The sequence below is a fragment of the Ostrea edulis genome, chromosome 3 (genome assembly GCF_947568905.1).
Source record: "Ostrea edulis chromosome 3, xbOstEdul1.1, whole genome shotgun sequence".
Classification (NCBI taxonomy): Eukaryota; Metazoa; Mollusca; class Bivalvia; order Ostreida; family Ostreidae; genus Ostrea; species Ostrea edulis.
The window spans coordinates 96,758,699-96,772,249 of NC_079166.1; the positions used below are offsets into that span (position 1 = coordinate 96,758,699).

The 13,551-nt window shown below is 34.9% G+C and overlaps 2 protein-coding genes across 2 annotated transcripts in view; one reads left to right on the forward strand and one right to left on the reverse strand.

The window, feature by feature from the left end:
* The window catches only part of LOC125672976 (uncharacterized), a 96,979-nt gene that overhangs the window by 6,383 nt on the left and 77,045 nt on the right, over positions 1-13,551 (forward strand). The window lies entirely within an intron of this gene.
* Positions 12,558-13,527, reverse strand: LOC125672982 (uncharacterized). The gene is made up of 2 exons (XM_056161107.1): positions 13,458-13,527; positions 12,558-13,142 (listed from the first exon to the last, which is right to left on the reverse strand). Exons 1-2 carry the CDS (start codon positions 13,525-13,527, stop codon positions 12,637-12,639), a joined length of 576 nt encoding a protein of 191 aa, XP_056017082.1. The 3' UTR covers positions 12,558-12,636.

The following is a 13,551-nucleotide window of genomic DNA, read 5'->3' on the forward strand; positions in this document are numbered from 1 at the left end:
TATAATAAAGATGATTCTGTGTCTGCAATAAAAAAATATAATAAAGATGATTCTGTGTCTGCAATAAAAAAATATAATAAAGATGATTCTGTGTCTGCAATAAAAAAAATATAATAAAGATGATTCTGTGTCTGCAATAAAAAAATATAATAAAGATGATTCTGTGTCTGCAATATAAAAATATAATAAAGATGATTCTGTGTCTGCAGTAAAAAAAATCTAGTAGAGATGATTCTGTGTCTGCAATAAAAAAATATAATAAAGATGATTCTGTGTCTGCAATAAAAAAAATATAATAAAGATGATTCTGTGTCTGCAATAAAAAAATATAATAAAGATGATTCTGTGTCTGCAATAAAAAAAATATAATAAAGATGATTCTGTGTCTGCAATAAAAAAATATAATAAAGATGATTCTGTGTCTGCAATAAAAAAATCTAGTAGAGATGATTTTGGATTTTATATGTTTAATCTCGTTTTAACTGTATAAATCGACTCTAATCGACTCTACTTCGTGAAGTAAGATTCGACTCGTTTGAATATTCAGGTCACAAATATCTTTACACAGGTTACACTTTACATTTAAATAAAACTCGGCGTACTAAACGATGTTGGTGTACGAGTATGTCGTATATCTGGTGTAACATGAACGTACAGCATTTCTGGTTGTTTAAGTGTCCCGATAATGAATGCTTCTATTGATTAATTTTTTCCGTTCGGTTAGCCTTTACTGTATACAAATACACTCCGTCAATCCCACCCTTCATTCCTTAGAACTTTAGGTGTAAACATCTGAACTACAATGGGCCGAAAATATCTTCCAAATTTCATTTTGTGTGATGCAATATAAAATTCAGCATGGATTCGGTCCTTCAATCCAATAATATCGGTCAAAATTTGGACGACTATATATGTATACTGATCGATATGTTTACTGGTATAAGCAATAACCGTGGAACACTACTGAATTATTTTTAGATATAAGAATTTTCATGGGAGAAAAAAAAAGTTCCATTCTGTTGGAAGCACTTACAATTTCTTGTTAATAATATATGTAGAATGGAAATTATTTTGTTATAAAATTATCCAAAAAACTGATTGATTTTGAAATTATACAACTTATAGTATACATTCATCTGTACATCGCACCTTACCTAATTTTAGATCCGAGTCACAAAATCCTACATGGCGCGTTCCAAATATTACTAGGGGGAGGGGGTAGATTATCGTCTACGCTTGCATCTATCCATCAGTATCTTCGTGCCATTTTACATAAGGACTTCAAATTTCAATCCCCAATTTGTCAAAACAACTCCCAGATGATAGTTAACACTTTCTTTGATAACTTATATGTAATGTACATGACTATTGGCATTGTTTAAGTAGATCCAAGCGTGTGTTGCAAGCTGGAAATTACACGAACTAATTTATGACCCGCCAGGTCATAAAAAATAATCGAGTTACATGTCGAAAAATCGGATGTAACCCGATGAATTCGGGTTATTTGGCAACTATGTTGATAATATGTCAAAAAATATTCAAAGACAACTTTCTTGCATCATGGATTTTTTTGGATACTATGTGATAGTATTTAAATGCACGTTAAAGTCAGTGTTAATATAATAACATAGTGGCCTCTCCCATTTTTTTGATTTTCACCTTTTAAGGGAGTGGGGTCTGTCAGCTAACATCCCAGACTGTACTCGTCGGTAGCAGGTAGTTTCTTTCCACAATCGGTCCGTCCCTAATCGATCCGTCCCATGGTCGATTCGGCTCATTTTGCTTAGTCGATTCGGCCCCTCCAATTGTTTTTTTTTTTTTTGTTTTGTCAAAGACATAATAAATGATTATTACTTCAGAAAAAAGGAAGTTTTTGCATATATATTGCAGTTATAGTTATCAAAATTAGATAACTGCCGAAGTTAAACGTGTAAATAAAATTGTTTATACAACCCTTAACTAGGATTTATAATTTTTATTTGAAGTGTGATTGTTATGAAAATGTGTGCTCATTAATTATTGTAGAAACATCGTTATTCAAATATATATAGTATAATGTAAATGTGTGTCCCATGTCCACTGATCATTGTGAAAACACCTTAGTGAAAACAGTTTTTATAACTGCATTGTTGTGCAACCTTTGATCATTAATTATGAGCTTACAGTAACCTAACTATTAGAAGTTTCTTTTTAACTCCAGGAGTTCAAAGAATTGCTCATGATCTGGAACTAGAAAGTGACAGGTATAGAAATATTCCAAGAAATGACAGAGTATGTGAATTTTGTCTAAAAACAAAAGGTATTCTTTGTATTGAAAATGAAGCCCACTTTATTGAATATTGTGATGTGTATAATGATCTTAGAAACAGCTGTCAAATACCACAACATCTCCTATTTTTGGGAAAGACTTAAAGCTTATTATTAAATGCTTTGGCAAAGTATGTTTTTCTTGCTTTTAAAAGAAGATACATTTGTTATGATAAACAGTCTCAAGAAGATTAATATACATTATAACGTGTGATCAAGATTAATTAGTAGCAACCACCACCTATATTTCAAAAATTACCCAAAACAATAAAAATCAGGTGTAATTACCAATTTTAGTATGCTGATTTCAAATCTGGATTCCTTTTACTCCAATTCCTTACAGAAAATGAGGTATAGTGTCTTAAACACCCCTACCGTCAGGTTGCCAAAAACGGAAAATGTTTCATTTCGCATCAAAAAGTGACCCAACTTTATTTCTTGAAACATCATTACCCAAAACAATAAAAATCAGGTGTAATTACCAATTTTGAGTATGCTGAATCCATATCTGAATTCCTTTTACTCCACTTCCTTACAGAAAATGAGGTATAGTGTTTTAAACACCCCTACCGTCAGGTTGTCAAAAACGGAAAATGTCCCATTTCACATTAAAAAGTGACCCAAATTTATTTCTTGAAATAAGGCATACAACATAAAAGGAAAACATACTGAATTGTTCGATGAACATTCTTAGTTGTTTTGGAAAGAATATATCTCACCTCTGGACATCACAGATACAGGAAAGGAAGAGGTATACGAAACGGATCAAAGATCTTAAATTTAATCAGATTGGGCCATAGCCTAATGAACTGATGAACAGTAGCAAAAGTAAAATTAATAGGAAAACTGATTTACTAAACATCAACAAGTCGACTCTCTGGCTAGTCTGGGGGCTGAGTTGCATAAGAACTAATAGAAGCAGAACTCTCTGACCAGTCGGGGGGGGGGGGGGCTGAGTGGTATCAGAATCTGTCTGAGAATGAATGGTTGAAATGTTTATTATTTATTTATTTTTATTTTTTCAAAATTCAGAAATTTAAAAACTGCATGATCAGATTTTTTGTAACACTAATAATTAATGTCCCTTTATTGCGATCACTCTTCAAGTACAAACCATGATATCAAAAAATGAAATGAAATGATATATAAATAAATAAAATATTTGTAAGTTACTTTATTTATCTGTAAGTAAGTCACTACGTGTAGTTAGTGGCAGTGCAACTTGCAAGTGAAAATTGTATCATCTGTAGCTTATGGCCCCTTTTAGATTTGCCTTGCCTTGTAATTAATATTGTTGAAAATTTGGCAAATAACATTTTTAACCCCCCAGTCCATACCTCACTTTTAAATGCTAAAAATTCAGCTAATTCAGTGAGGAAGAAATGTCACTACCATATTTCGAATTCCCGCTAGACTATATCAAATTAAATACCGCACTACTATCAGTCACAGATTGACACTGATAGGGGTATGGGGACCTGATCTGTGAGTGTGATGGAAAAGATTCTGATGAAAATAAAGATTCACTCATCATTCAGAAATGTATAAACATTGTATTATTGTATACTTCCGGTACGTTGTGTGTACGTTAATAATGGGAGTTATCTTTCCTTGGATATCTAAATCAATCAAATACTATATGAACACGGGCAATTATCGTCCATGTTTGACCTCAGTATAATTTATTCATACATAAAATTTATTAATATGTCAGTCTTTGTTGTGTATTTCACCGTTAAGTCCATGTTTACATATATTCGCTCTGCTTAACCGCTTCAATCTCAAAGGGATTTTCTGGAATGTGTCTAATCACGCGAGATACGCTAAATATAGCTAATTTAGATCCGAACGATCAACTTCACATCATTTGTAGGCTCTATGTTTATCCATACTAGCCCGTAAAAAATAGGGTGGAACCTCGTCCCACTTTTCCTGTAGAAATAAAAATAGAACATGACACGCCATCTAGCGAGCGTGGTTGTTGCTATAATTAGTCTGCAATCTAGCCATAAATACCATAGAACATATTAATGGATGACTACCTGATGAGAGAAGATATCAGCAGCACACACACCATGAAGATGAAATACGCAGATGAATTAAACCAATTCAGTACTGTAAATAGCACATGTAAAACTATTATTTTTTCTGGGTCGGATCTACTAGAGGACGTATTAACTTGGGGACGAACAGTCTAGGGACGGATCGGTAATGGGACGAATCGATTATGGGACGGAACGTCTAGAAATCTACTCGTCAATGCTGGTACCGGACATCGATGACTGTACCTACACACTAATGTCAAAGTCGGAATGTCGGAGCAAAATTTTCCGGATTGTCCAACGTAGTAAATATGTATGACAAATTTATGGATACATAGCCCTGTGTATAATTTTTGGATTTGATTTGATTTCTATGCATAAATCGACTGTATGGAATGCCATTATGGCCAAAAAGTAACATTGACCAAGGTAGTAAAGCTGCCGTGTATAAATTTACTGTACTGTATAGAGTGGAATTGGAACATCCACCCTTTCCCCGGGAAAAATGTGGTTCTGAAACATATTCCTTAGTTGTTCACTATGTTCTATGAATATGATATACTTTTCAATGCAATTCTGATACTTGGGACTCAGGCGCGGATATAGAAATTTCATAAAGGATGGGGGGGGGGATAAATTGTTAATATCGAAAAACCTGTTTTTACAGCTATAAATTTCTGCATGTAACTGTATATGAAATTCAAAAAAAGTACTCTTTAAACAATGAATTTGAACACGTATTACTCTACATGTGTGGATGTGAATGGGTGAAAGCAAAAAAAAAAAAAAAAAAAAAAAAAAAAAACAACAACAAAAAACAATAAAACAATTAAGAATTCTACTTCATTGTTTACTTAATTATCTCATGTTTTCAAAAGAAAGATTGAACTGAAAACAGTTTTACAAGTTGAAGTCCCACGCATATGAACTACTCGCAGACGTTGGGAGGACTTTGGTAGATAGGAAAATAAACATCTACGGAGCTGGTTTAATAAATAATGTATGTTAACAATGTTTTGCTTACAAGAGCGAGTCATCAAAACTGACTAAATGAATCATGTATGAAGTATCAACACTAAACGAACAGATCATCACTTGAACTCTTTTATTCAATTTGTCTGGACTAAATTTAAATTACAGAGGTGAGTCGAAGTAAACTAGGAACGAGATCCGGATATCATTAAATGTCATGATGGCAGAACTTCTAGTGAGTTTGTGCGCAGATTTGGACAAGCCATGATCAGTGAAAGTACCGTATGTCCACTTGTGGCTGTGTCATTATGATAAGGTGATTCCCCAGGCAGACAAGAAATCTGGTAGAAAGTGACTTCTTTCCAAATATCAACATAAAAAACGATACTAAGGAGGTTACAAGAAAACATGATATTAGAAAATATTAATAAAAGCAACTCAAACGTGTCAATTTATTTACCCGCCGACAGTAACTTATAGATCTATATATCTTTTTCAGCAAAGGACAGTGGTAATAAAATTAAGAAAAAGCTATCAATGAATGCTTTTGAATTGATTAAACCGTAATTTGATAGAATATATTACAGACAATTTAACCCTACAAGCTGCTACATGCAGCCAGTGTTGATAATTGAACCCAAGAGACCAGTTAGAGTATTTCTCATTGCCCTTTATCTAATTAGCATGTTTCTTCATCGTATTTCCTTCCATTTGTTTATTTTTTGATTGTTAAGTCCTACATGTATATATCTCACAAACCATAAAACCAAGACAAGCTAAATGTGTGGGAAATTACATGAAGGCAAATGAAATGACGGCAAATCTCAGCACCTTAACTGAACAATATTTAAAATAGACATTCGTGAATACATCAAGATAATTAGTTTTTAAAATCCTATTTAATGAAATGTTTCTTCAATTATCAACTTTAAGGAGCTGCTAGTTGCTTTCAGATAATTCTATTCATTGATCACTGTCTTATTTGACAGAATACATTACAGACAAGTTAACCCTTCAGGCTGCTGCATCAAATGTTGACTCCGATTCCCTAGAGACCCATCATCATTTCCTTTCAGTATATCTGACGAACAACATTTTTCAATAAAATTTTCTCAACAAAGCTACTAACCCTTTGCGGTTCCTTCCAGTGGCAATGTCTTTTTACCTTCCTGACTTATATTTTCTTCGCTCTGATCAAAGGTGGCTATCAAATTTGTAGTAGTGTGTACTCAGCCTGTAATTCGTCTGTCGATGTTTTCATCATGGTTCATTTCATTTACAACATATCCATTTTACAATGAAAACGACTACAATGGGTAATACTCCTCTAAATAGAGTTACATATACATGGAACTTTAAAAAAAAATACCAAAAAAAAACCCCAAAACATTATTAACATATTTACTATAGGTTGAACATTTCGGAAAATCTTGCTCTGACATTCCGACTTTGATATTAGTGTGCAAGTACAGTCATGGATGTTCGGTACCAGCATTAACGAGTACAGTCTGGGATGTTAGCTGACAGACATTGATGCTTTTTAATCTAAATGAAAAATAACATAAATAAATTACGGCGCGCGATTCGCGATAATATTCCTTTAATAAAATGTACGCACCACACACATTTTTAATTTTTTTTTCAAATTGAGAGATAGTTGTAAAGTAGTAAACATGCCTTAGAGGTGTTTTAACTGTTTTTACCTTTTAAAATATACACCAAAATACCATGTGAGTTTCTGCAAACTGCATAGAATAAAGATTTTCCCGCGCGAGGTCATGGAAAAGAACGATGCAAAGAAATTATTTTTAGTCGGGGGCAAGGATATCGATTGATCGGACAAACGTGTATTGTGCATAACTTGCTGGGGTTTTTTTTTCTTCAGTCAAAGCATTATGTCGATTGATCGTACTAACTTAAACAGTGTATAGCTTGCTGTAGACTTTAACTAAAGCTTTAATTGGCGGAATTTTTCAAGTACCCAACTGCAACAATTAACACCAGTCATATCGGTATAACTAATATAATGCCCACGATATGATAGAAAAAATGAAGCAAAATAAACAAGGGAGTGTTGCTTTAGAACATACCTACAACGACCATTCTGTTTAAACCACCACAGCCTTGGACACAATCGTCATATACCCAGGCACGGGAACGATGGTGACCGAATATAAACGGGTTTCTGGGATCTGGAGTGAGTTCTAAATCATAGCTGCTATCCTAGCTGCTAGGCTAGATAATCTAGGTCTAGTGGACGCTCTGTATGATTAACACTTCTTATCCCTACGTAGGCTAGCCTATATGTTCGTTCAATTTTATTACACTATCTAGCACTATGAGGTTGCTACAATCTTCAACGCAGCCCTAGGTAATACCGAGATGGAAACTGACGTCAGTGGCTACATGTTCATGTTTCATTTAGATCGTGTAATGACTCATGAATGACTTTAAGCATTATATGTACCACTCAAAAGAAATTTTAATAATCAACGTTTCTATGAAATTGCCGGATTGGATAAGGTGCGCAGTGCCTCTTTTCCGAATTTCATCGAAGTGGTGAAATCCGAGTTCAAAGGTCATCGCAGAGTAGATATTAACGGTAAACTAACAACTGAACTTTATGACAAACAGGATTATTTCAGATTCTCCCATATTTACATGTATGTAGCAATATTTCATTATCACGTGCATATTGTTATTATATCTCTCAACTGATACGATACACAAGAGCTTGTTGTGTGTACGATCAATTTTTAATTGGAGCAGATTACTGACAAACAATTTGATGTTTGATATTTTAGGGGTTTCAACAATCTCGTTTAAAGTTAACATTTCGCAAATTCTATGGACTCTATCAAGATCAAGTTTGGCAATACAAACTATCATTGGGTTAAATGCTGTCTGACTTGTTTTATACCGATTGTTGGGCCGTTATTGGCACATAGATCTTGGCACATAGATTTTTATTACGGATTACTCCATTTACCTGATCAAGGTAAAGGTATCGCGGTGGGTGTGGCCGGTCGACAGGGGATCGTTTCTCCTCCTAGGCACCTGACCCTACCTCTGGTATATCCAGGGGTCCGTGTTTACCCAATTCTCTATTTTGTATTGCTTATAGGAGTTCTGAGATTGATCACTGTTCGTTATCCTCACCTTTCGTCCTCATATCAATTTTAGTGAACATCAAATTGAAACTCATACCTAGTTGTGAAATTTTAAAATGATGGTATTTTGGCATCACATACACAGTCAATCCACGATAAAACAAGATTTAGTTGATATTTATTAGACTTATCCTAGAATATTCTGGTATTGTCTGGGATAACTGTTCAGAAAAAGGCTCTAAACTATTACAAAATATACAAGTAGAAGCAGCAAGAATAATCAAGGAATAAAGATGCAATTCCTCCGCTCAATATCATATGAAGTACTAGGATGGGATCCTTTACGAACAAGGCGGAAAATCCACAGAATTGATATTGTTTTATGAAATTATAAATGCTTATTCACCTCAATTTGTACATGATTTGGCATATCCCTACCGTCCGCAAACTCATTATTACCATTCTTATAATCTTAGATCACATCATGTACAATTCAAGGTTCCAGAAATTAGAACTACATCTTATACAGGTGAATATAACGAACAGTGATCAATTTCATAACTCCTATAAGCAATACAAAATCGATAGTTGGGCAAACACGGACCCCTGGACACACCAGAGGTGGGATCAGGTGCCTAGGAGGAGTTAGCAACCCCTGTTGACCGGTCACACCCGCCGTGAGCCCCATATCCTGATCAGGTAAACGGAATTATCCGCAGTCAAAATCAGCGTGCCAAGAATGGCTTAACAATCGGTATGAAACACGTTAGACACCATTTGACCCAATGCGAAGTTGTATTGACGAACTAGATCGTTATAACGACCATAGAATTTGCGAAATGCGGACTTCAATAGAGACTGTTGAAACCCCGTACCATCAACTTATTTGTCAGTAGCTTACCTCGATTTAAAAACTGACTATACGCAGAACAAGCTCTTGCATATCGAATCAGTTGAGATATATAAACACCATATGCAGGTGATAATGGAATAGTGCTACATAATTATGGGCAGTTGACGATGGAGAAACTGTAATCATCCCGTTTGTCATACAGTTGAGTTGTCAGTTTGCCGTCAATGTCTACTTTCAATAGAATTATTTCCCTTCCATTGGTAAACGATGGAACAACTTGCCGGACCACGTTACAAATATCTCTGGTACGTCATTTAAAGGTCTCTGGAATTTCATATCTTTTTAACAGGGAAACAAATCAATAAACGCTTGTATTTAAGAAACTTTAAGATAACTGTATTGTGTTGGAAATTCTAATCATTATTTGTTGTTTTTCGTCAATATACTAATCTTAGAACTGTATTGTTTCAAATCAAGCACAATAATTCAACTTTTGATCATCAACCTCTATTAACTAGTACCGTATCAAAGTTTTGATCCTGGACTTTAAATCAAGCAGCGATGAAACGTTTTGTCTAGTAAACACACAATAATAAATATTATTCAAAACGTTTATAACTTATGTTCAAGTATACAAACCGGTATTCATATACCTTTTTTAAATCTCTTTCTACTTTTTTTTTTACTTGCATGACGATATTGTTTTGTCTTTTTCATTTGTTGTTTGGTTTCTCTTTATTTTCTTTCTTTTTTCGTTTTTTTTTTCTACATGCCGAATTTTCCGTTATGGTGTAGCTATATCATGAGTGAACTGTCCCTTCTCATATGAAAAATGCAAGAGTATGCGCGTATACATGTATGTTTACCTTGTACCTTAAGTAAGAAGTCCATCTAGGCAGTAATGTATCCTGCCTAACCCTATTATTATGTTTCAAACCAAAATTTCTTTGGGAATATTGGTATCTTAAACTAACCAAGACACAACAATCTAAATTACTACATCCAAGTTAAAAACTCTATAGATTCCTCTTAAAAATGCAATCTGTCGCATTTTGACATGTTCAATAGATATGAGAAAAACATATTCTTGAAGCAACGTAGTTGTCTTATATCACAATTGTGTTGTTTAAGGTGTCAATTTAAGCCAATTACAAAGACCATAGGTAACATCTAACAACAATTTAGAAATTTACCTTTTCATTTCTTGCAACATGCAAATCATATGCTTTCTTTGAGATGTCTATAGGAATCAGATATTATATATAGTTCTGATAATTTTCAGATAATTTTTGAAAAAGCTAAAAATATAGCATGAAAATTTTCATGACTATTTAATGACTTATTAAATCCAACCTAAATTGCCATAAGGATGAAACTATAGGTACATGCAACACCTACATTGTAAAACAGAATTCTAGGATGCAACTACAAATCAATCACCGTGGTGTTACACAGACGAAACTAAATCACATAATCAGTGAAAGGTGAAGATAAGATTCGGTCCGGCTGAATATTTGGACTGACGCTTTCACCGAATCTCGGAGTAGTCCTTCATAATTCATGTCTGGAAATTTACTTTCAGCATTCACCGAATCTAAGCCGAGATTAACGAGAGAGGAAAAAAAATGAAGAAATATTCATGAGTGATATAGGGCCACATTACGGCCCTCACTGGGTCCAGGTAAAGGCGGGGACCAGATGGTAAAGCCCGTGGGAACTTCTAGGGTTTACCAATAAAATATATTTCGTGGATAAAAACATCGCTTCTTGTAAATTTTCAAAACATCAAGAATGCACAAAAGCATTTTCTTAAGTGGTTTATAATGCCAACTTACTTTGTGTTTTTAGACTGACTTTGAATTTGTTTTACCAATGTTGTCCACTCATTTACGTCCGGTATATATCCTAAATCCGTGTACTTTTATGTACATAAATCATAAATATAGTCGAGGCAAGCTACTGACAAACAAATTGAGGGTAGAGGGATTTCAACAGTCTCGATTGAAGTCAGCATTTCGCAAATTTTATGGTCGTTATAACGATCTAGTTCGTTTATACAACCTATCATTGAGTCAAATACTGTATGACGTGTTTCATATCGATTGTTAGGCCGTTCTTGGCACACTGATTCCGACCACGGATAACTCCGTTTACCTGATCAGGATATAGAGCACACAGCGGGTGTGACCGGTCGATAGGGGATGTTTACTCCTCCTAGGCACCCGATTTCATCCCTGGTGTGTCCAGGGTCCGTGTTTGTCCAACTATCCATTTTGTATTGCTTATAGGAGCTATGAGACTGGTCAGTGTTCGCTATCATCGCCTTTCATTAAAGTGATATTCAACATGACGTTGGTGATTGGAAATTCAAATTAGGGTTTTAATTTGATGGATTTGACATTGTGCTGCTTGGAGACCGGGTTATTTTTGAAATAATTTCGCAATCAATGGTTTACGTGTGTTTTAAAATATAGTCCTGTGAGAATAGAGAACAGGGTTCTAACCTTAGGGTAAGTATTCATATTTATTAGAATAGGTATTAACACAGCGTTGTCAATGTGGAGATTACATGCAGACAATAATTCTATTCAATGTTCGTTGTATAATGTTGCTGTAAGTGGACAACGCGTTAATCATGATCTGAGGTGTCCGGGTAGCGCTCCTGCTTCTCACCGCTGCGACCCGAGTCCGATCCCCGTGATCGGCATTGGTTGCATGTGAGAGGGTATGGCGGTCGCCCACTCGGACAGGTGGATTTCCTCCGGGTACTCCGGTTTCCTCCCGCATTAATGACCCCATAACGCAAACATCCGTGCATCAAAGGACCCCATTGGAAATAAGCTTTCGAGCATTCATGGGTTATGCTTGGTATTTATGTATGTATATACCGAATAAACATTTAGAGGATCCACAAAATGCCTTTTTCAATTTAATCCAAATAAAAATACAATGTTTTTACCATGAAAAATACTCAAGTGATCAACATGGCCTGTGTGCCTCTTATTTTGTCATTGTAACTGCAAATATGCATACTATACGACTACACTGTACTTCAATAATTTTCTTATCTTCCTTCGACTTTTCGGGAAAGAAAGGTTAATTTCAAAATCGACCAAATCAGAACGTAATATGTAGAAACCAGTTATTTTGAATATATATTATATATTTAAAAGACTTTGCATGCATCTCTTTTATAAAGTAATTGAAATCCTAATATTACTACACTGATTTGCTAACAGAAAATATAATAGGTTATAACTTCTGTAAACTGGCGAAATATGAAATATTTTATTCCGAGCATGTTTTGTAATGTTTAATGCTTGAATAATTACGACATTATACATGTTGAATCTCATGAAAGATATGTCATCTCGTTATCAAAGAAAAATTCAAGTAGTCCGCGCTGATCATTCCTCACTTCCGGTTTTGGTGCAATAGGCACTTGTTTAGTTGAAGTCCCCTTCTTCTGCTGTGTTTCTACGAAAGCTCTACCACTACTGAAGCGATCTATATTTCCACCGGCAATCAGTGCTCTACAGGTAACACCCTCCCCCGCCTCATCACGCGCTAATCCGCGCTCTTTTGAATATATTCCCTCAAGTTTTGAATTTTTTGGCCCCTCGTTATTACTAATTGATGAGCACGAAATTTTTTCCAACGTTTCAGTTTTCATTTCATTTGACAGAATAGATGGACTTTCAATATCACCTTGTTCGTTTTCACTTTGATCATCGCCTCGTTTCTTGAATGGCGGATCATCGACAACTGTTTGAGTAGAGTTCACTGGACGGTCATAAGGTTTCGCACGCCGTCGTTCTGTTTTGTCTTTCATTCTGTCGATATGAAAACCATCAAAATCTGAAAATTGAATGAAAATCTGTTTAGATGTTAGCACGCTTCGGCGATCAAAACAAGAGAGTGTTATACTCATTGCATTTCTCTATACCTCGGTAACACCTCAATAAAACGCTCACCTTTTAACTTAGCAAAAACCTACATATTACATGTAAGGTATTGGGTAATGACTACACGTTCAGCTTTGACGGTTACAGAAATTACCTCCACGCTTCTGACACCCCCCCCCTTACATTAACAGTATAGACATGTTTTCGTTGAAGTATCTTATTTTAACTATACATATATGTTTGTGTTTTTACTTTTACGAATACTTACATGTTTCGTCCGAGTCTGAATACACCTCTCGTGGACGTACACGACTTATAAATATGGCGGGAATTTCCATTGTACAAATATAGAATATAAAACG

Excerpts from the sequence above, each read along its gene's own strand:
- LOC125672982 (XM_056161107.1), bottom strand. The coding sequence starts at position 13,527 with ATGGAAATTCCCGCCATATTTATAAGTCGTGTACGTCCACGAGAGGTG. Across the intron at positions 13,143-13,457 it reads TTCAGACTCGGACGAAACAT|ATTTTGATGGTTTTCATATC; the intron begins GTAAGTATTCGT and ends TTCAATTTTCAG.